The sequence below is a fragment of the Gallinula chloropus genome, assembly GCF_964237585.1.
Source record: "Gallinula chloropus genome assembly, chromosome: 5".
Classification (NCBI taxonomy): domain Eukaryota; kingdom Metazoa; phylum Chordata; class Aves; order Gruiformes; family Rallidae; genus Gallinula; species Gallinula chloropus.
Genome location: NC_140090.1, coordinates 21951570 through 21974039, shown reverse-complemented (window position 1 = coordinate 21974039; position 22470 = coordinate 21951570). Strand labels below are relative to the sequence as shown.

The 22470-nt window shown below is 38.5% G+C and overlaps 1 protein-coding gene across 2 annotated transcripts; it reads right to left on the bottom strand.

Moving 5' to 3' along the window:
* Positions 1-4565: 4565 nt before the first annotated feature.
* DCAF17 (DDB1 and CUL4 associated factor 17) lies at positions 4566-22054 on the bottom strand (the record flags this gene model as incomplete). Of its 2 annotated transcripts, none has more annotated exons than XM_084265259.1 (14): positions 4566-5284; positions 6007-6162; positions 7577-7660; positions 9230-9317; positions 9719-9828; positions 11038-11180; positions 14300-14405; positions 14921-15028; positions 17135-17224; positions 17398-17476; positions 18221-18360; positions 19227-19317; positions 20615-20751; positions 21890-22054. In XM_084265259.1, 14 exons carry the CDS (start codon positions 22052-22054, stop codon positions 5096-5098), a joined length of 1686 nt encoding a protein of 561 aa, XP_084121385.1. In that variant the 3' UTR covers positions 4566-5095. The 2 variants fall into 2 exon arrangements, with proteins under 2 accessions (XP_084121385.1, XP_084121386.1); XM_084265260.1 differs by having other exon boundaries at positions 20615-20718.
* Positions 22055-22470: the final 416 nt, after the last annotated feature.

Below are 22470 nucleotides of genomic sequence, written 5' to 3'. Positions count from 1 at the left end.
CTGTGTCACGGTTTTGCGTGGCTGGGTTCTGGTGGAGGAGGGGGGGCTGCAGGGGTGGCTGCTGCAAGAAGCAGCCAGAAGCTCTCTGCAGGCCCCACTGAGTAAACATCGGCTGACTTAAGGCCCGAGTTGTTGTTGACGAAGGCCAAGCCCATCGGCGATGGTCCCAGCACCTCTGGGAATCACATTTAGGAGAAAAAAAAATGCAAGCAGCTGCTTTTTGCCACCAGAGGAGGGAGTGAGAAGATGTAAGAAACTGTGTAGACACCAAGACCAGTGAAGGATGGGGGGTGGAGGCACCCTGCAGCCCATGGAAAAGGACAAGGCTCCACCTGTAGCCCATGGAGAGGTTCCACACTGGAGCAGGTGGAGACATGCAGAGATGCTGTGACCTATGTTGGAGTAAGCCTCTGCCAGGACTTGCAACCCCATGGGGAGAAATAGAGACACAGAGACGAGTGAGAGAGAGAGAGAGAGAGAGAGACCCACGCCAGAGCAGGTTTGCTGGGGGTGGAGGAAGGCTTGTGACTCCATGGAGGATCAGGCTAGAGTGGTCTGGGCTTGAGAGACTGAGAGACATTCTGTGATTTATAACTGCACTCCATAGCAGTGACCCACGCTGGAGCAGCTGGTGAAGAGCTGAAACCCTGTGGGAAAGGACTCACATTGTAGAAGTTCATGGAGGACTGTCTCCCATGAGTGGGACCCCACAGTGCAGCAGGGGAAGGGTGTGAGGAATCTGCCACCCTCACCAGCCGAGAAGGAAAACAACTCATGAGGAACTGACCAAAACCTCCATTCCCCATTCCTTGCCCGTCCCTGTGCCACAGTGGTGGTGGGGGTGGGGTGGAGAGGGGCAGGGGGAGGAGGAGGAAGAAAAGAGCGAAATCATGACTAAAGAGAAATCTGATAAGAAGGGAGGGGTGTGGGGAGGGGCTTTAAGATATGGTTGCCCTTATCATTACTGGTGTCATTGCATGTGCAGTGGAGTGTAATAAATTAGAGAGTTTTCTTTATTCTGTGTTGAGTCTGTTTTGCCTGTGACGCTGATTGTGGAATGATCTCTCTCTGTCCTTATCTCAACTCCTAAGCCTCTCAATATATATTTTCTCCCCTGTCCAACTGAAAAGGGGAGTGATAGAGCAGCTTTGGTGGGCATCTGGCCTCCAGACAGAGCGAAACCACCACAGTCTAGCAACCAGAAAGTTTCAAGTGGTCCTTTCTGAAAATCTGAGATTGTGAAATAGCTGATAAAAATAAAAACAAACAAAAACTTCCCTTAAATATCTCTAACATTGATTTCAAATATTGGAATACTTGTTTCCTTAGTTTAGTACTCAGGTATGAATAGAGAATAGGGCTGGCTGACAATTACTGAGCTGTTCATCCATTCTTCAAAAGTAACACTTTTGCAGGAAGTGCCCGAATTCTTTGTTTTAGCAGGGACTAGTTGTGTTTCTCCAGTTCATGGAGATACAGAAAAGGTTCAGATACACTATGCAATTATTACTGAGTCTTTCCTACAAACAGATCAACTGAGGCATGTTCCAGAAACAAAGTTCTTGAAAGGTTTTATGCTGGTAACTGTAGCAATGCTTGGCAGTTATGAAAGAACTATAAATTCTTCTGTGGTTTAGCCATAGAAAACCACATTTTGACTACCTCTTCTCCTTTTTTTGCCCGTATCATTTAGGCTTTGTACATTCTGGCAGCAGCAAGCTTGTTTCAAACAACCTTAAGTGAAACCTAACATGAATTCACTGATCCATGAGCTCTTTACTTACTAGAGCAACATTTTCCCTTTTTGCAGGCAGAGAGCCCAGAGACTTCACTGTAAGCAGCTGATGGCAGTTCCTCACAACTGCTTTTTAAGAAAACACCCTGTCTACATGCCACCCTATATGGGTGTTCTGTCTAGCAGGTATCCCTAGTAGCATTCATTATCATAACCTGGAAGGAAATTAATTTGTTCACTAGCTATTCTATCGTGCAGGATAGCTGTCACAGTTCCATAAGGAAAAGGTTTCCTGCTGGTGAGTATTTGGCAGGCTTCAGTTACTGTTAAGTAATATAAATGGTATTTTTCTCAATAACAAGAGGAAAATAAAAGGCAAAATGAGAATAAAATGAGCAGGAAACTGTTCTTTTAAAGCAACAGGACATGTCCAGTAAAAAGAATAAGCATTTCTCCACACTGAAAATGCAGAAAATTTTGGTGAAGTTCCCTAGTTGGAATAGTTGGCAAAAGTGGCTAAGATCTCTTCAATTCCATGTTTGAAATACAGATTTGAAAATCTATATTCATGCAAACAGTTCATATATAGACTTTTTTTTTTTTATATGTGTAGATACATATATTCTTTTTTTCCTTGGGTAGTTAGTGCTAGTGAAAGTAGTGGAAACATAAGCATTTCAGTTTCAGTCTTTTAAAGTATGCACTTGGTCCAGTTACTTGAGACTGCATTACTTAAGAGGTTTTGTCTGCAGACTCTGGAAGCCACGGCATGAGTGGTAAGCACCCCTGAAATAAACAGGAAGTAAGGGAACTCAGAACTTCCCACTAATAGTTCCTTAGTCTGATTTTTTATAAAACAGAAAACTACCAGTAAATGGGTTTCCTGCTCATAAAGGACTTAGCTTCTGCTGCTAAGTGAAGAAGAGTATTTCTGTCTTCTGTATTTTATTCAACTTAATTTCTGAATTTATAAATGGGAAATAAACTACATTTGAAGAAGTTACTCCTGTTTTTTCAAAGCAATTTTCTTTCTCTTTTCTTGTACTAATGTCACACTTCAGTGCTTGCAGAGATAATTATGCAGGGCATGTGCACAGGAATATTTTCCCTGTATAATGGAAACCACATGAGTATCCTCAGAATTTCTCCGCTTTACAGATACTGTTATTCTTTAGTATACTGAATTATTCAGATTGTGTAAGAGACTTCCAAGTACCTAATTTACATGATGAAAAAGAGAAAGATAAGTGCTCTAGAATCATCATAAATGGACATCAAACCGTAGGTCTGCAGGTCAGATCTAATGCATTTATTCAAATTTCCTGTCAATTTGATACAGCACAGTAGTACAGCCCTGCCCACAACAGTTACCAAAAATGCTTAGGTATAAATTCCCCTGGCAAAGTACTACCTTTTTCTGGAGCATGTTTGTTTCAAAATTTAACTTGAAATAAAAAGCTGTTGATTCAGCTGGGCTGCCAACAAGCATGTGGTTATTTGTGTTTGGTTCAGACACAGGGTTATTAGCAACATAAAACACTACTGGTTTGTGGTCAGGATTTGCCTCTGGTTCAAACTGAAGTTTAAAGAATTTTCTGGGGTTCTGCAATACTGCTGCTCACAGCTTGAAAAGCCCAACCCACAAGCATTTAGTGATTCTGCTTCTCAGGTGTCCCAGCCTGATGACAAGCAGGGTTCTGAATATAGTCAGAGGCGTTCAGGGCTCATCATTCTGGATTCTCTATTCTTGAATAGCTTTCAAGGTGGTTTAGATTAAACAGAAACATTCCTGCTTCTGAGTGAAAATGTCTATGTGTGACCTCCCAGGATGGAACACTTGCTGTTACCTATAATGCAGCAACACACTGCACTTTGAGAGTGATGTATCTTAGACAAAGCCCATAATCTTCTTCCAAGTCCGGGCCGCGTTTTGGTTCTAACAGGTGCTGCATTGAAATGAAAACTGGTGTACAACTGTTGATTAAGCAGAATATCACTGCAAAGTCTGCAATAACTTCAAAATCACAGCAGCTCTACATGAGCAGTACCCACAGTATTTAATAAACAATGACATCTAAATGTCTTGCTCTGGGAGGAACTGCTTTAATAATGCAAACAGAAACAAGAATTAAAGATCCATATCTGCCTAAGAGTTGGATCTTCTGCCTAAGGGTACAGAGTCCTATTAGTTTTTACCCTCTCTTCTTTGTATAGTAGAAGATAACACGGAGGTGCTCTTTCCTGGATATCACGTGAAAGCTTAGTGAAGCTCGGTGGAAGGAGTGTGTTGCTGCTGCTCTTTATTTTTACTGTTGCTTCATTACCTTTTTAGGTCTCCATTTTGTGTTGTTTTTTCTTTCCACAATTGTATTTCACTTTTTCTTTTGCATTATACTGTTGATAAAACCTCACAATAGACAATTTTTATAATTCTTCTCTAGAGCTCTAGATCCACACCTGGTTAGTAAAGCTGGGTTTAGAACTACCACACTCACAATACCAGTAGAAAGAAACGGGATGTTGTTCATCCCATCAAGAGCAACTCTCCTGAGCCCATCTTTGGCTTACATTTGGAAACTCTCTGCATCACCATGAACCCTACAGCCTGTTTCACTGCTGTGTATTTCTTACCTTCAAATGAAAGTCTGTGTTCTGTAGAATCTGAACGTACCACATGGAACGCCCATGCATCATACAGGCTGCAGCTGGCAGCTCTGGCTCACTGTCCCTTGACACAGGAAGAACCAGAGAAATGCTTAGGGGTTTCTATCTATCTATATTAATATATGTGTATATAAATATATTAATAAAGATACATAAAAAAGGCAGTAAAAATATACTTTATTAATACTTCTCTTTAAACCAAAACAAACACAACCAGAAACCCGTGTGGTATTATTTTTCACACAAAACCAACAGAAGGATTTTGTCTAATTGGTTTACTGATAACTCTACCATTTTACTACCACATATAGCATTTATTCAATACAGTTTTACATACTTGGTTTAATTGGTAGCCCGTATCATAGTCGCACAGGTAAAACAACATAAGACAGACAGCAGCAGATGGTACACAATCAGTAAGTCCACATCTTTCCCCTTGATGTCTGGTATTTCAATCCACTTGCTAAAGAGAAGCAATAAATGCTGCATCTAGCATCAATGAAGAACCAGTGAATACATGACAAACCATTATGGACTACGGGCAAATGTACAGTATTACTGATAAAAAGAGGAATAAAACCTCATGTAGCAGTATAAAATGTCAATATTAAATCCTGCCTGAAAAACAGTAGTTGACTAAATCATGTATGAAGTCCTTAAATAACATCCAAATTGAAGTTTCTGTAGTTGCTTGTCTTAAATATATTCAAAAATTCTCCCTCCTTTTTTACAAAATACTCTTTCTGTTTTTGCATGGGTTGAACATTCGTCATCTTTTGCAGTGTCACAGACCATTTGGTAAACGTAACAACTGAACCTCCTGTTAGGCTTCTGTTCTATATGTAATACAAGGTCTTTGTCAAAGTAAACTTCATGGCTGTACGTCTGAAATGAGAAAAAAAATAATCTGAATGCAGACTCCATTTCCATGACTCACTAATACAGGTACCATCTTCCTTTGGGGAACAGAAAATATTTAACACTGGTGACTTCCACAATCAGACAGGAATTTTGTGTCGATAAACACACACTGCACTTCCAGATAAAAGACTGAATTTTAAAGCCTTAAGAGGTTTCCCACATGCCTATTTTAGGAATCTAAGTGCAATTCAGTGCCTAAGTTGCCTACATGGAGTCAATGATAAAAGAGGTGCCAAAGATGCTGAGTATTTCAGATCATCCAAGTTGGATGTGCACCTAAACTTGGACTATATGACCAATCAATTCCATCTCCCCAAATATACACATGGTGTTTAATTATATGCACGAGTAGCTAAAAGTTAGGCTAGTGAGACTATTCACAAATTGCAAATTGAAGCTGATGTAACTAGCCTGAGGGTGAGTATTCAAGTTGATAAATACTTTAGGAATACCTAAGGATAGCCCCTCTCCAAACCAAAATGCCAAACAAATCAACCGCCAAAAAAACCAATATTAATTTCAAATCACAGAGATTTTCAGACAAATGAACTACTGTCTGATCACAATTAATTACTTCCATAGCACTTGCCAACACTATTTATGTATCTTCTTCAAATCTGAACAAAAATGGCAAGTAAATGGATATGGGGACCTTAGTGTAAACAAAAGCCAGGAATTCTCCTCACCACATCCCAGGACTCCAGTAATGGAATACTCTTCAGCAGAATCCCATGATCATTACAGTGCAAGTCAAGGTGAGCTCTTCCATCAGCTCCTATCTGAGTAACTGCCACAGTGGATAACAAATCCAATTCATCTTCGTAGTCCACAATTTTGAATGTCTCCGGAAAAACAGAACCTCAAGTTCATAATTCAAACAAAAATTCACATTCCTCTCTACCAACTGCATAGCTCTTTCATGTGAAAGCAGAACTAGAAAAATTGCTGTTCTTCAGTTTTCTGGTCTGATAAAGAAAACTTTGCCAGCCTGATAACAGGCATTTTTTTTCCCCAACACAAGTTATCCAATGTATTTCAGCAAAATTCCTTAAGACAGGACAGAAGAAAGTGATGTTCTGAACAATCCTAACATGCAAGCAGATGTAATTTATATATATATCATACAGCTAACAGAAAAAGGTATTTTGAAAGTGGTAGAAGAAACATACTTAAACTCCCTCTCCTGAAGAAGGTATGCTAGAAACAGTAAGGCTTAAAACCATTATTGGTTTTGAAGACATGCGTATATTTGGGTAATTTCATTCACATGAACACCCCTATGTTCTGCTCAGAGCTCCTCTCACTCCACAGACTATGCAACTGTGATGAACTGAGTCTGAAAGGCAAAGATTGGGAACTACTTTAATTGCCTCTATCTGTTCACTGTCATGGACCTGGTACCATACACTTTAAACTCAAGCCAGTCTTTTTTTTCCATAATGGAAGAATACCTATGGGAATCAAAAATGTTATAGCAGGGGAAAAGAGTGTGCAGGTCTAGTTTTTATTATGGGAGAAAAAAAAGTGGATAGAAATTAAATGCAGCCTTTAAGGGTTATATTGGACTGTCCTCTACTTTTACCACTGTAAAATCTATTTCCTCATTAAAAAATAGGAATGACTGCCAGAACCTGATGAATTGTAAGCGTTGTGCTTATATCAATTACAGCCCCAGCTCTAGATAGAAAGTGAAAAAATGCTCTTCATAACCTCCTGAAGACTCAAGAACAAGGCATGTGGTCTTTTTACTTAAAGGAAAAGTGTTAAATACCTTATCGTGCAACCTAATCAAAGTAATTGGAATAGAAGAAATATAGCCTGGAGATATTCTATCAAAGACTAGAGAAACCTAAAGCAGAGAGAAAATCCCAAAAATGTTTCTTTCATTTCACAAAATGCTTTGTAAGAAATGTTTGAAGGAGATGTTTGAATGGAGAGAAGAGTAATGTTTCACCAGGTTAGCATCTTATTTCTGTGCCACTGAAGTTGCACACAATTAGGACAGTATTGTGGGGCAAAAGATTAGTTCTTAAAAGAAAGTGCCTATCCAAAGTGTAAATGTCAACCAGTGAGCAAAGATGACAGACAAAGAGAAGCAGCCAGAAGTTAAAATGACAACTGCCACAGAAGAAGAATAAAGGACTCAAAGATTAACACTGCTAATGTGCAGCTGCTGCACCTGAAACAAGAATGGCTCCCAGCTAGCTCAACATCTGAAATGATCCACAAACTGCTCTTAGTCACTACATCAGTTACCTCTTGTTCTGGGTCATCATCCAGCAAGTTAAAACGCTTTTTCACCACTCGACCAGAAGCTGTTACAGTAACAGTGTCATTCACCTTTGGAGAAAAAGAAAAAAAAGTGGCTCTAGACCTTCACAGCATTTTAGTTTCTTCCTATCTTTTGAAAATGTATCTATTTCATATTTTTTTGCTTTCTGATCTTGTTTTAATCTCTCAGATCTTTTCATTCATTAGCTATGCATGGCCCTAGTGCCGCTATCTCTTCTTTTTGAAGAAAAACTCTGTGGCTTTAGTTGAGGTATTACTGATATTTACTCATATGCAGAGGTTCTCAGTCCTTAGAGATGGCAAAGGTTCTCAGCTACCGTAATATTTAGAATGGATGTGACTAGAGTCAAGATGCTGGAATGAGAATTAAGAAAGCCAAGTCACCACCAATCAGTTTCTTAAATTCTTACTTTCAGAAGATGAGAAATATAGCATCTTAACTACCACAGTTGCTTCCACTGGACTTCATTTACACCATAAACACTAAAAACTGGGGGTATCATTGTCATAATAGAAGTCAAAAGGCATAGCACACACAGGATTAGAACCTGTATTTCTTCATTCTTATTGCAACTCAAGCTGTTTAAACAAACCCTAAAATACCCACAAGTTTGGCAAATCATCAGATGACTAAGTTTATCCTTTCTGAATTCAATGGAAGTTTTATTCTTGAGTTAGTGTAGATTTTAAATACACAAACTTTTCTTCTGCTGAAGCTTCAGAATTAGTATCATTGATTTCCAGGGAATTTAGAGCACCTAAACTATAAAAACCTGCTATAGGGAAGACTAACTTCATATGCTGGAGTGAAATGCCAGTTCAGGCAATACCAAAAGATTTTCTTCACAGGTGTGCTCTTACACCTTTTAGATTGACTGTCATTTTCTATCACAGAAGACTTAATGAACCAATGGAGGTGATTTAACAGTTCATTTCTACCAGGAAGTTTAGAACATCCCCTCAACCCCTTGGGTCTACATTTCTGCACTCTTCTGACTCACTGACAACTCAGTTCTGTTCTGCTCCAGTTCAGTTCACCAAGGAAGCAGAAAAGTACTCACCCTTTCTGTTGACTTACTATTTTATTATTTTAGTGCAGCCATTTGGCTCACCAAGTGTCACACCAATGCCAAACCTGTCACCAGGGAGTGACAGATGCGCATGGCCAGGAAAAGAAACAGACTTTTGGAAACAAGGTATTGTCTTTGTTGTCTTACGAAGACTTAACCCCTAAGTTAGGAGAGACTTCAAGCTTCTCTAGAATTTGTATGATCAACTTACCTGAACACCAGAGATGTACACAATTATCATTTGGTGGCACCCTATTTTGAAGGAAATCTGTCACCACTATCATCTTTTAAGTATGTTTTTATCAGTGATACACGGCTACACCATATACCATAAAGCAAGCTGAAAACTACAGAAAAGACTGGAGGGTTCAAAAAGCTATCCTGAAATTTCATTTTTCTTCATACAGCTTAAAAGTTCAATGAAGACAAAGAATGTCTTTCAATAGACTGTGAATTAAGCCCACAAAACACAGTGACTACTCACATATGCAAAACCCCAGTGTATTGCTCAAAAATGATACGTTGTGATCTCAGACACTAAACTCACAGAGTTTTCTCTGTTGGCCACAATTGTAAAATCTTCTGCAATCTCCATTTGGTCTATATTATTTTTAACTTCCTTAAGCTTCAGGACACTACAAAAGAAACAGAAATTGCAAAATAAGTCATGTATCCTAATCTGCCTACTACAACTCTTCCTATATTTATAATTTTTAAAACACAGGTATATGAAAACATCAGAAATAGTGGAAACAATCTATTTTTCTAATTTATGTTTATAAGTGAAATTTTACCACAGTGGCCCTTGAACAGTTTTCCTAACAAAAATCTAAGGTTGCCTACCAGTGCCCACGTTCATCACACAGAAATGTGGAAATGTTTCTAACAGAATGTCTGATTCTGACAAATTAATAAACTTCAAAGTTTCTAGGTCCTGGTGTTTTGGCCTGCAACTTCTCAAACTCCTGAATATATGCAGTTATGCTACATTTCCTCTAATGAAAATAAGGTTGGGAAAAAAAAAATAGTCTCATACTTTATCAAATTTGGTCCCACGTGGATTATTCTACCTGACATATCTGGATGGAAATATATCCAATCAGGTTCCAGTGAACAGCACTTCATATCCTGGATGCCATTTCTTGCCTGAAGAAGGGAAAGCTTAGAATGTTAGTATTTTGAAAGTCCATGGGTCTAATTAAAATGGAAATATCGAGCCCCTGTCCACATACCTCTGAAGGTTTTTACATATTGCTCCTAATCATGATCAGAAAGGATGACAATGGAACAACAATAATCATCACCATCCTCCTCCTCAGTTCAAATTCTCAAGATATTCTACAGAACAGTTTAAACTTTTTAAATATATGATAACCAATGTCCTTGTACCATTTTGTTTTGAACTTTACACATCAGGCTCAGCCACCTTTGTGCAAATACCTGTAAGCCTGGGATGGCTTGTGATGTCAGCTGCCACCTCGTCAAAATCCTGGCATTTTGGCAGTGCCTTTTTTGTTAAATTTAGCTGACCCTGGCCATTCAATTTTCAAATGTATGAACTCACATAGAAAAAAAAATAGGTGAGGAAGGATTCCACAAGTCCCTTTGAATCAAAATTGATCTTTGGCTATGGTTGTGAAAGGTTTGTTTTATAAATAAAAGATTGGAGTGAGATCATTGATTTGTCAGGCTAGTAAAAGAGATAAGGACATTTACAGGTAAGAAATTTTTTAGCAAAGAACCCTGAACTAACAGGCCTAGAAGCTGCCTGTATTACAGAAGTATCTCCAGATCCAAAATAAAAGCTGAGATGGAGAGCTCACATAAAAGAATGTATGATGAACAGTATATCAACAAAAATAATTAGGAATGCTGGATTAAACTGAGAAATAAAATCTTGTTAGGGAGAGAGAAGGTAGAAATCAGGGAAAAACACTACAAACATTAAGGAACCTTACTCTGCAATTTCTTAAAACTTACAATGTTTCTTTAGCCATGCCATTTGTTAGGATGACTAGTCAGAAATGCATTAAGATGCTATTATGCAAGGAATCATGTAATGAGATTCTGAGCTTCTGCTTCAGCCTTAACTTTTAAGATGAAAATACAGTGCTGTGCAGCACCAGCAGTGCTATGATTACACTGGAATGAACGAAATTCCAGAAACAATACTAATTCAGAAGGAAACATTTAACAGAACTCCACTGGACAGCAGATGTAACACTGCAGGGTGATCCTTCAGAGCACCACACTGGAAAACAAGGGTATTGTTAACTCAAGCACTACTCAGAGGAAGAGATGAAGACAAACGTGATACACATTCAATTCAGAGAAGCTGCTATCTGAATATATTACCAAAGTATTGTCTTTCAGAGAACAAATATGGAAGACTCCTTTATGTTTTTTCTTGTTAGGTGTGATGATATAATGCCAAGGAAAACCTCCAATTTGAAATGCATTCTCCAGAGAAGATGCTTCAAATAGCAAAGGTGGGGTATCTGCAAATATTTGGTAATGTTAACACCATTAGTATCAGAACAATCATAATTCCATTGATCCTTACAATTCTAACTTCCAATAAAGCTATTAATTCTTCAGAACTTGTGAAGACTGGTGGAAATACATTGGTGTGATTTTTTTTCTAGCACCAGCTGTACTACTACACCTAGGATCCAGGCAGACATCTGCAATTCCCTGTGGAAGGTTACTGTCTTCTTGGATCTTCATGCTGAACTGCTCTTCTGATACATTTCACTCACTTCATTCTAAAAGAGCTAGATAAGCAAAGATGTTGCAAATAATTCTAATTAACCCAGCTTATCTGAATGAGGGAGGATTTACACACAAACAGATCAAACAGTGAATCAAAAAGGTTACTATTCTCTTGGGAAAAATAGCAATAAACAACTGGAAACAGACTAACAGCAGCAACCTCAAATAACATAATTAAATGCAGAAAGATACCTGAATCTGAATATCCCTTCTCCTTTTCCGTAATACAACAAAATAGTGTGGATCACAATGAATGCAAACTGTAGCTGAGTTCATAAAAATCAATAAAAATCTAGGAAATTTTTTAATTAGTGGCAAAAGGTCTCTAGTTTTCCCTTCGGTTCAGTTGGGGTAAATTATATAGATGCAGTAAGTCATCCTTACGAGTCTTCTGCATACTAAAGGAGAGAAGCATCTTTGAACAAAAGGGACTGCACGGAGCTTTACAACTTCTACCAACTAGCTAAATAAAAGCAGTTTCTATATATAGTCTTTTGGACTAACATGTAGGAAATGAGAGGTTCTGTGCAAGATGTAACAAAATAAAGGTTATAAAAAATGAGACATCTGCTGAAAATGTAGAAAATGATGAAGATGGAGGCATAAGCAGAGGACCTACTGATATTAAAATCTGACAGAAAATGAAAAACAAATCAAGAAAATTGTTTTAACATTTTACCTTAGCAACTTTCTCTTTTTAAATAAAGCATATACAGCAAGGCCCCCAAAAATTGTGATAGATGGACTTAATGACAAATTCAAATGTGTTTCAGTATTATATCAATCCCAAGCAGTATAGGCTACTGATAAAATATGCCTTTCTTTTGATGTTCATTTAGCAAAGATTTGCAAGATCATAGTCACCAAAACCACTGTGACAGCATGGCTCTGCTGCCTCCTTCCTGCTATGTGTTGTTTGCTCCTGTTGCTCAACGCCTCCTGTTCTGATTGGTTTTGAGTCCTTTCCCCAGCAATGTCAGTTTTTAATCTCCAGTTGAGCCTCTTTGTCCACTTCCTTAAAACTCTCCAGCCTCATCTAAACATACAGCCATGAAGTTGTTCCTGGCAGCACTAACAATTATTTGTTCTAAATGTGGAAAAAAAAAAAAGAATCTTCCTCTGTTTTTTGTTTGGTTGGTTTTTGTTTGTTTGGTTGGCTTTTTAGGTTGTTTTAAGTGAAATTACTGTATCCTCTAATAATAAATCAAGGTACAGATTTAAGTTGTGGACCTTTCAGAAGATTCTATTCCTTTCACTATGACCAAAATCTAATTCCTTACCAGTCAGCAGCTGTAAATGATGCGGTAGCACATGGCAGCACTACAGTAACTGCCATCCCTCACAGAATTTCTGTAGGGAGGCTAGTCCTAAATAAGCAGGAAAATGACACATAGCAAGTTACAGTAAATACCACCTTAAACTCCAAAACTGTTAAAATCTCTCGCTCACTGAAGCATTACATTGTATCAGTGTTTTGGGTCTGTGTGGCAAGGTCTTGGGGGGGGGGGCTACAGGGGCAGCTTCAGTCAGCCATCTCATTCTTAAACGAAAACAGCTCAAAAACCACAGGAATGCAAATATGTGCAATGAGCAGCCATGGCAAATGTCTGTCACAAGTTCAAGACTTCCTAACCACAAACTCCTGAATATGATTCAAGATCAAAAATGTTTTCTGCAGTAGACTGGTTGTAAATCTCAAAAATGAAAACTAGAATGATCTGTAAGACATAAGAACAAATCTGGTATAGGCTGCCTATTAAAGCTCCCACAGCACATTTTCCACAGGGCCCCTAACATTAAATTGTGGTTTTGCAGACTGAGACAGAGGAAAAAGAGGAGAAATTTCCCTTTGCAGAGACAGAGACATCAATTATAGCAGCCTATCGCTTTGTCCTGGTAAAACAGTGCTTTACCACTGAAAGCCTTCACTGTCTAGGTCTGCCTTTTATCTACTATGTAAGTCTGCATTTTATCTTTGTGTATTTCCTCAGGTTTATGTAAATCTGGTTTCATTTGCCTGTTATTATCTGATATTGTTTGCAAACATGAAGATCAAAAGCATTTTTATGTGGATAGTCACATTTAAAACCATTTAATATAGGAAAATTCAAAATAAAGAAATAAAAGCACACATTATTTGATACTGTGAAACCTACTGTTTGGGTTTTTTTGGAATGCTTCAAATGTGAACTTGGGATAATGTACTTTTTAAAGTAAAAACAAGTTTCAAAGTAGGTCTCAGGCCTTGGACATTCAGTAAGATTCTCAGCACCATATTCTAATCTCAAATGCACCAACAAAAATGCTTGTTTGTTTTCAGAGAAATGAAAGTAATTATATAAAGCAGAACATTCAAAAGTTAATGATTTGAAGCTTAAGAATTGTTTTAAATAGATAAATTATTTTCTTCCTATGAATTAATTCTATTGAAACAGGCACATTTCTGAGAGCTTCAAATTATCAAAATTCAACTCAGACAAATTATACTCTGTCTCCTTGAATTCCCTCAGCAAGTTAGATTGAACATTCTCACATCTTTTGCTTACATACTGTACACTGTTTCTAGGTGTTACTAACAACTGCCCTAGCTCATTCTCTTTCTCATGAGCAGTTGTGTCTCACAAATAAGGATTTCCCCTTGATGCATTGCTTATGAAGTTTTCCAATAGCTTAGCTGCTGTACTAGACTTCTAGGTAAGTTCTTGTAATTAGAATTAAAGCATTTTTATCGTGACATAAATCCAGCTACAGCACAGTATGAATAACTTTAATGTTTTTTGTTGGTGTGAAGTCATAATTAACCCATAAAAGCCACCTCCCAAGATAATGCAAAGATCATGAATACCTGTTATTTTAATGTTACATGGAAGACCAAATGGATACTTTCCTACAACTCCCACTTGACCATTCCAGTTGAATTCATGTCCCAAATCAAATGACTGCTCCATGAACTAAAATAACACAGAAAAAATTAGCTTTATTAGTGCATATTTACTTGCTGTTTAGTTTTTACTGCTGTTACTATTGCATTCTTTATCTTGTTAGATATGGCTTGAAGTCTTATTTTTGCATTAGCATTTCATTTTTGATTGGAGGAATATAAACTCAAAAGTCTCACTGCAGTTCAGTTTTGGATCAAACAATGTGCATCAGTTTCTAGCATTAGCACTCACCTATAACTACAGACTAGGTGTGTAAAGAGCAGCACACCCTGGTCTAGCATTTATATAGCTCTTCTCTACATGTGTTGAAGTGCCTGTCTCACACCATCTCTCTCATGTTTTGCCACCTGTAGCTGGTGTGGGTAGAATCCTCTAATAGTGTACCCACTGCATCTTCCAACTGTAAAGGCAAGAACTCTAGCCTTTGACACATTCCCCATGTACCTATGCAGCATGACATGAATATTTATGATTTGCTGCCCCAAAATAGCATGGGCTCTATGAAAAATTTCGTATTTCATTACCTGTTCAGAGATGGCCTGGAAGTTATAGAGCCTGACCAGGCCCATGCTATGCATTACAATTAGGATTCCATTAGAAACAGCAACATCTGTCACACTATTACCAAATATCTGGGAGAAAAAAAGAGTAACATTCTGTTAGGGAATAAATGTGAGACCATGCAAAATACTGACATGTCCTTGATTTTGCAACTGCTTTAACTTTTTATTCTGACAAAAATCTATGATCAGTGTTTTAGTTATTAAGTTTTCTGTAACTCCTCTGTTCTGCTGAGTTGCTGTAATACTTTGCACTGCAGTAACACCTGAGGTTAAATTAGTCATATTCTGCAAGGAGATTCATTCTCTAGTCAATTCTCAGTATACCTTAATATCATGTTGCTCAGTTATAATTTATTCACGTATGACATTACCAAACATCCCACAGGAATGTTAGCAAAGCTAACATAACAACTCCATCTAAAAGTACTGATTTCAGATCTTCTGTCCTTTCTTCATCACCAGAGTAAAATATTAGTCTAATCATGGCTCTCTGACTATGTACAGCTGTACTAAAACTACATCTTCCAGCTGTCAGAGTACAGGATTCTCTCTGAATCCAAATTAAGACACATACATGAGAAGCTGACTCATCCCTTCTAACAATTTTGCAGTATTCATTTGTGCCACTGCTTAACACATCTCCACTGAGAAAAACTCAAACTAATTCTTAATATTTAATCAGTAACAACATATGAAGTTTGTCATGTATATTTTTTAATAGAGATGCTTGGAAATTTAGAGTTTTCATTTTTTTAATTTGAATCACTATGTGAAAAAGCAGTTAAAATAGGGTTAAAACAGGATTAATACCTATTAAAAACAAAATCTAAAAGCTGTAATACTTACTCTTAAATCTTAACACTTACCACTGATCTTGTGATCAGTTTTGTCCCAAAAGTTATATTTGCTCCTGAGACCTTGCCTTGTATTTAGTCTTACAGCTCTTTCTCAGTTCATGTTATCTTAGGTCCCAGTGTCTTCCAGACCCAAACTCAAATAGTCCTAACCCTAAACACGCCTTTCTATGCTTGAGACTTAGCTAGTCTGAACACAGAGTTTATTGTGGTGTTCCAGCTCAGTAAAGCTGATTCATCAGGTGCATTCTGCAGTCTCTAACAATAACCCTAATCCTAACTCTAAATTACTGCTTTGTATCAGGTTTGGCATTGTATTCACTGGTTGCTTCCTCTGCTGGGTGGTTTCACAAATCTCAAGTTCTGCCCTGGCATTATTCCTAGCTGTAACAATTATGCTGGTGAGCACTCAGTACAGGCCCTGAATGAAGAAGTACTCTTTTAGGTGTTTCATCTACTTATGACTATGATGACTCTGGCATGCCATTCCAAAGGTATTCTCAGTCTGGCTAGGAATGACACTTTTTCCAGTCCCAAATACCTGCCTGGTATTCAAATACTAATTTTGAACAGAAAATACACAGTGCCCCATGGGCCCAAATCAAAAACATTTAGTCCCACTCCTTCACAGCCCAGTCTGAATTACAGCCTCAACTCAACCCAGCACCAACCCAGCACCAGCTAAAACCCACTAATAGTGCTGGACCCCAAATGAGCCTCTAGCTCACAAAGCTCTGAAGACAGAATTTGTGTTTTTGTACTGTTGTTCCATTTATAAGTTGTATCCAGAGCTCTCTTGACTTAAGATGTTTTTTCACCAGAACAGTACGATATGTACACTTTCTTACAGGTCACAAATCGACCTCAGAAAGGTTGGTTGCTCTTGACTGATAAAGCAAGCCTCATTTATGTTTTGCCATTCAATGTTAATGATAATGTAATACAAGCTTGGTAAAATTTGTAACCACATATAGGTTATTACTAGGAGTGGGTCAGCACCACATCTATTTTTCTTTAAAGATGTGAAAAAAGTCTACAGTCACTTTATTTACGATTACCTCATTTTGGGGATTGTTCTAAGTAAAGGCTAAAGTACTTCTATAGGTCAAAGGATAACCCTGTGGCAGAACACATTTGTATTTTCTCTTCATTTGAAATAATCTTCCCCCCAGTGCTCCTACCAGAACACTACCGCTAGCTAATGTTTCAGGGCACTTTTACAAGCTGTAAGCATGACTTCTGAAAATCTAGGACAACTGCCTGAACTATGTGTCTTATACAACTATAGTACAGATCAGGATTAATAGAGGAATTAACTTACCTTTTTGTTTATTTCCAGCATTCCAATGAATGAAAGAGGTAAAACTTGGAATACAGCAAGATAGAACAATACAGACTGTTGGATACCTGCCTGGGAAGGAGAACAATGCTGAATATAGTTACTATACATGAGGTATTTTTTAACAGCAGAACACCTTCCTCTTCTACCATAATAACAAAGCATAATGTCTCCATCTCTATCCTTATATATTTTTTGATCAATTTTGTAAAAATTTAAGAATGAAAAGTTTTTAACAAACTTACCTGCCGTGCTGCTGCAGGGAGCTTGTTCTGAGCTGACTTTATAATCATTACCTCTTGAGGAGTGTCCCAGCTCAGATACCTATTTGTGACAAGAAAGGCCTATCTTAATAATTTTAAAATAATTTAATAATACATTATTCCACATAAAATATAATTTAACTAAGCAGATCCTGGTGTCCAGGCAAACTGTTACGTATGTGATTTGGGAGGGGTGCATGAAATGTTTGCTGTTTGCAATAGGAGTGGCTTGATTCATACAGGATTGTGAGAAAAATTCTGAAAGTATGAACATTCACTGTCTTAACTTCTATCCTTCCTTTCATAAATCACAGCTTTCTTATCCTTCAGCCTAAAGGAAATGATTTCTCCCCAGAACAGAAAAAAGATGCAGTTTATCAGAAGCAGTAACTGCTCTGCTTTTAAAGAGTAGAATGGATACCCTATGGAAAAGAATGCTTGCAACTTAAAATGGCTCAAATGTATTTTTCTTCTGGTTTGTGAAGTTTGTTTTATTGCTCTTACAGGTCCCCTCTCATGGTATCTTCTATTGCAATATTAAAGGCTGTAAACTCACCAGAGAAAAGCCAATAATAGCCTAGCCTTTTTTTTTTTGTGGTACTATATACCAAATTTGAGACCCTAACACTTAAGCTGCTGTAACTCTTCTATACCTAACAGCATGCAGGAACAGTATTTTGGGTAATTCTCTAGACTAAGAGACCTGAAATCACCCTTACAATCGTACTAAAATAAACATGATTCCCTTTCTCCAGTGTAGGACTAATGACTGTTAATTACTTAAAGCTTAGTCAATGTGTAATACCTGAATTTGCAGCAGGAACCAGCAAGGTATATTTTTTCGAGTATCTCCCCACTATCAGCAGAGAGCCGTAGAAGCCAGTTCTGCACTGTCAGTACTATCAGAGAAGATGTATAGTCTGATGGATTTGGTAGCATTTCCCCCTTCGTAACAAAAGATTATCAGAAAGAAAGTTTGTACCATGAGGATACCATAACGTTTTGACACGGTAACAAGAAAACAAAAGTTAATACACATTCCTCAAAAACTAAAGATGGAAAGCAATCCGCTGAACACACCAGGATCTCTAAGCTCAGGTCTGTGCCAGTCACCTGACTATAACATAAATAATCTGTTGTCATGCTTTTTCTTTAAAAACTTCCTTGCCTTGCAAAAATGAAGTATAGTTGATTACTGATCTAGCTGATACCAGGCTTGAAGAGATAGTTGTTAAAATATTGCAGAATAAGACATTCAGTGGTAACTCAACAGTAACTGCTAAGATTGCTATTCACACTGCTTTATCTTCAGGCCCTTCAAGGATGGGGCAAATAATCCTAAATTCTATGGATACTGGATGAGGTAAAAACTCAGGAAAGAGGGAAATTGTATAATCTATTAGCTACAAACAACGGAACCACTTTTGGGCTGAGTTTCTTTAATGTGTCTCCAGTTTATCTGCTGGGTTTTAGCAGGGTTTTTATATCAACAGATCTGGTAAAACCTGCCCTTGCTAATTAAAAAAAAAACCAACAATGAAAAACCAATGTATGTTGTAAGGAATTAAGAGTTAGCTTTATATGTGTAAAGACACAGTCTATAAAATCTTCCACAAAAGCTTGGAAAAAAGCATTTCAATGCACTATTCAGAAACTCAGAGTATACCTCTAAATGTCTAAATAAGCACACTGCAAACCTTAAATCAGCCAACTCCATAAAAGAAATAAAAATAGTTTGCACTGAAAGAATACTCTATTTTGTTTCACTGATGTTATTTTTGCATAACAACACTCTAATAAAGTAATCTTACCAGTGGGCATTCCAATAATAAAGCATCTTCTATTTTTTCTGACTTAGAACACTTTGGCTTTTGATAAAGTATTCTTGGCTCTTGTGCAATGCTGGAGGAAAATGACAGTCAACCATTTTAGTCTATTTTAATAAACAACTTCCTATTAACAAGTCATTTCATACAGTTTTATAAATCCTGGCTTCTCTTTAGGTGGGTCAGTAATCTAAACATCTTATTTTTACTTTGTAAATATAACCTGAACTTGCTCTCAAAATAAGGCCTAATGAACAATAGTTAGTGCCAGGATAATTGCTAGTTTCTGGAATATCCTTTTTTTTTTTTTCCTTTTTGCTTTATAGATAACAAACTTAATGGTAATCTTTTTTCTTTAGTGATATAAGGATAAAAAAGGGATATTCCAGAAACTAGTAATCATCCTGGCACCTTCCCCTCAAGTTCTTCCAATGTTGCATGTCATAATATAAAGATGTGGCATCATGTACAGGTATTTAAAAAAACCTGCACCCTACTACTAAAATAAAAGCTCCATACTGCACAAAGTTTTTGCCTCACAGAGAGGATGCACAAAGATAAAAATGAAAGATGTTAGACAGGTTAACCCAGTACTGGAAAGCATTCAGGCAATGTAAGAATAAAATGCTCCCAAGCAGATTTACATCTAGATTAATTTAATTAACTCTCACTGGTTTACGCTGACAGAGTAATTTATCTTTTACATATCGTAGGACACTGTCTCAATACTGTTCTGACCACAACTTACTCAGCAACACGGTCCCCGCTACTTCCCTCACCAGAGGGATGGGCAAGGACAAGGACTGGTGTACGCAGGACTCCCTGCCCTCTGCCCTGCTCTACCCCCATGCTGTGCCTCTGCAGCTGAGCATGGAACAGGACAGCACATCAGACCAGACAACTGATCTGCAAAATACATCAACAAAACCCATCAAGTACTCATCACACTCTACTTTTATATTAACAATAATTTACTTCTTCAAAACAAGAGTTTATAGACATAGTACCAAGCCTGTTACACAAGCTGATTTTGTGACACACTTTTTAGCACACTGCTAATTACCAGACCTTTCATTTGGCTTTTTAGTCCAAAATTATAAAATGCTGGCCATCTTGCACTCCCTTATTAAAGCGCCTCTAAAGCTGATGTTACTGAGCACTGGTAAGAGCAGACTTTCCTTCAGGAAAGCAGATACCACAGATACACAGGGGTGTCTGACTGTAATTTATCAATGATTTAGGCACCAAGTTATTTTTTATTCACAAGTAAATTCAATTCACAAGGGCTATTTGGATGAGTTGGCGACATGTCTGAAACAGAGTGATGCTGTTAAAACCATAAGCCAGGTAACTTTTAATTGTAAATTCATTACCTGCTAATACAGCACTGGTAATTGTCCAAGTAAATTCTTCCTCTTTCATACGCAATAGGAGATGCGGAATGAGTTGTCCAGACATTCTTGAATTTAGTACTTTCCTGAAACAGACAGTGATGGCTTTTGTAACAAACCTTGCTTTTGGAAAATAAGGTGCCTCCTGCAGCTTAGTAACTTTAATTGAACCTTTGCTGTTGAATATATAAGTGAAAATCTGGGGTTTTCTTAAACAAAAAAAAAATTAAACACCAAATTAAAAGCTGGTTTTATTAGTTACTACACACAGCATTGGTAGTTGATATTTTATAATTAACTTGCCTGCACTAAAATTAAAACTTTAATGGCAATTTTAAAAATCAAGAACAAAACCTCCCCCAGTGTAAATATTCACACAACTCTTGTGTATGTAATTAACTTTGCTTACTGAACACCTTTCTCCATTCTGCTGTTTCATGAAAGGTAGAAAAACATGTTTACAGTTATTTGCAAAACGTGCCTGATATGTGCATAGAATAAACTGCACACACGAAGTTTATTGCATACATTAAGAGACATGAGGAGCTCTTTAACATTTACACAAGTTTCAGTCTTACAAAAGAATAAGCATCTGTCAAAGTTGGATGTACATACTTTTATTTCATGTAACACTGCATGCCCTTTGATTTAGTTGCATAAGTGGACAATTTAGCTGACTTCCAGTAAATGTATTTTCAATACAACACAGTTGCAAATTTACTTCCACATAATTCACTTTCAATACATGTCCATCAACTACTACAGGGGAGCAGTAATCGCTTTGATAAAAAAACCCAACAAGTTCACTTCAGTCTGCAATTGCTTTAATTCTTATTTTGTTCCGTAGTGTAAACGTCACTGACACATTAGGGACATATTTACCTTTAGACCTTTTCAAACGGAACGCTGATACTCCCCAAAACGCTATGGATTCAATACTGGCATTAAACCATCTTAGGCAAAGAAGCATAAAACCTCCTAAAAGTCAATTTCTAACACAGTTACTAGATTTAGAAGAGCTTCTGCAGTTTTGCCACTGCTTAGTCCTCGCCACGTTTCTAGGTGTGACTCCTGGGAAATAAACCTGACCATTTGCAACTCTTTTTCGCCAAAATCGCAGCTTTTTTCTCCCCAAACTTGCCAGCCGGTGACCGGGGGCTTCTCAGACACCCGGCTTGAGGACCGACACTCGGCCCGGCCCGGCTGAGCGCCGCCGCGCGCAGGGGTTCAGCCGGCGCCGGAGAGCATCGCTATTACCTGACACATTATCTTTCTGAGGAGTCCCAGGTTTTTCCTGTGAGCGACACCAGCATCTCTGGCATAAAACCCGTGGGCCCTACGGCCGAGGAGGCGGCAGACGTTGTGAGCCCCGGATGCCCGGGAGCCGACCCTCCTCCCGCCGGCGGCCGCCTGCGGGCACATCCCCGGGCCTTCAGGCAAGTCCGCCTTTCTCCCCCGCTTCTGGCTCAACTCTTGGCGGGGCGAGCAGCCACGCAGGGCCTGACCCCGCGCCGAGTTTCTCTCACGCTCCCTGCCTTGCCCGGCGAGAGGCGAAGCGGGAAAAAGCCCAAACAACCCCTCTGACTCCCGAGTGACGCAAGCCGCAGCCTTACGACGGAGCTCCGGGGCGGGGCCAGGGCCGCAGACACCCACCCGTTGGGACGCGTACTGCGTCTTCCCGGTACCACGGAGCCGAGCTACCGCAAACACCAGACGATAAAAGCGCTGCACAGCCACCACCTTCTCCCCGCGGCCCGCCGGGTACTGCAGTTTTTGAGGGCGGAATTCCGCGGCGCGGCTGGACTACACCTCCCGCCATGCTCTGCGGCAGCCCACCG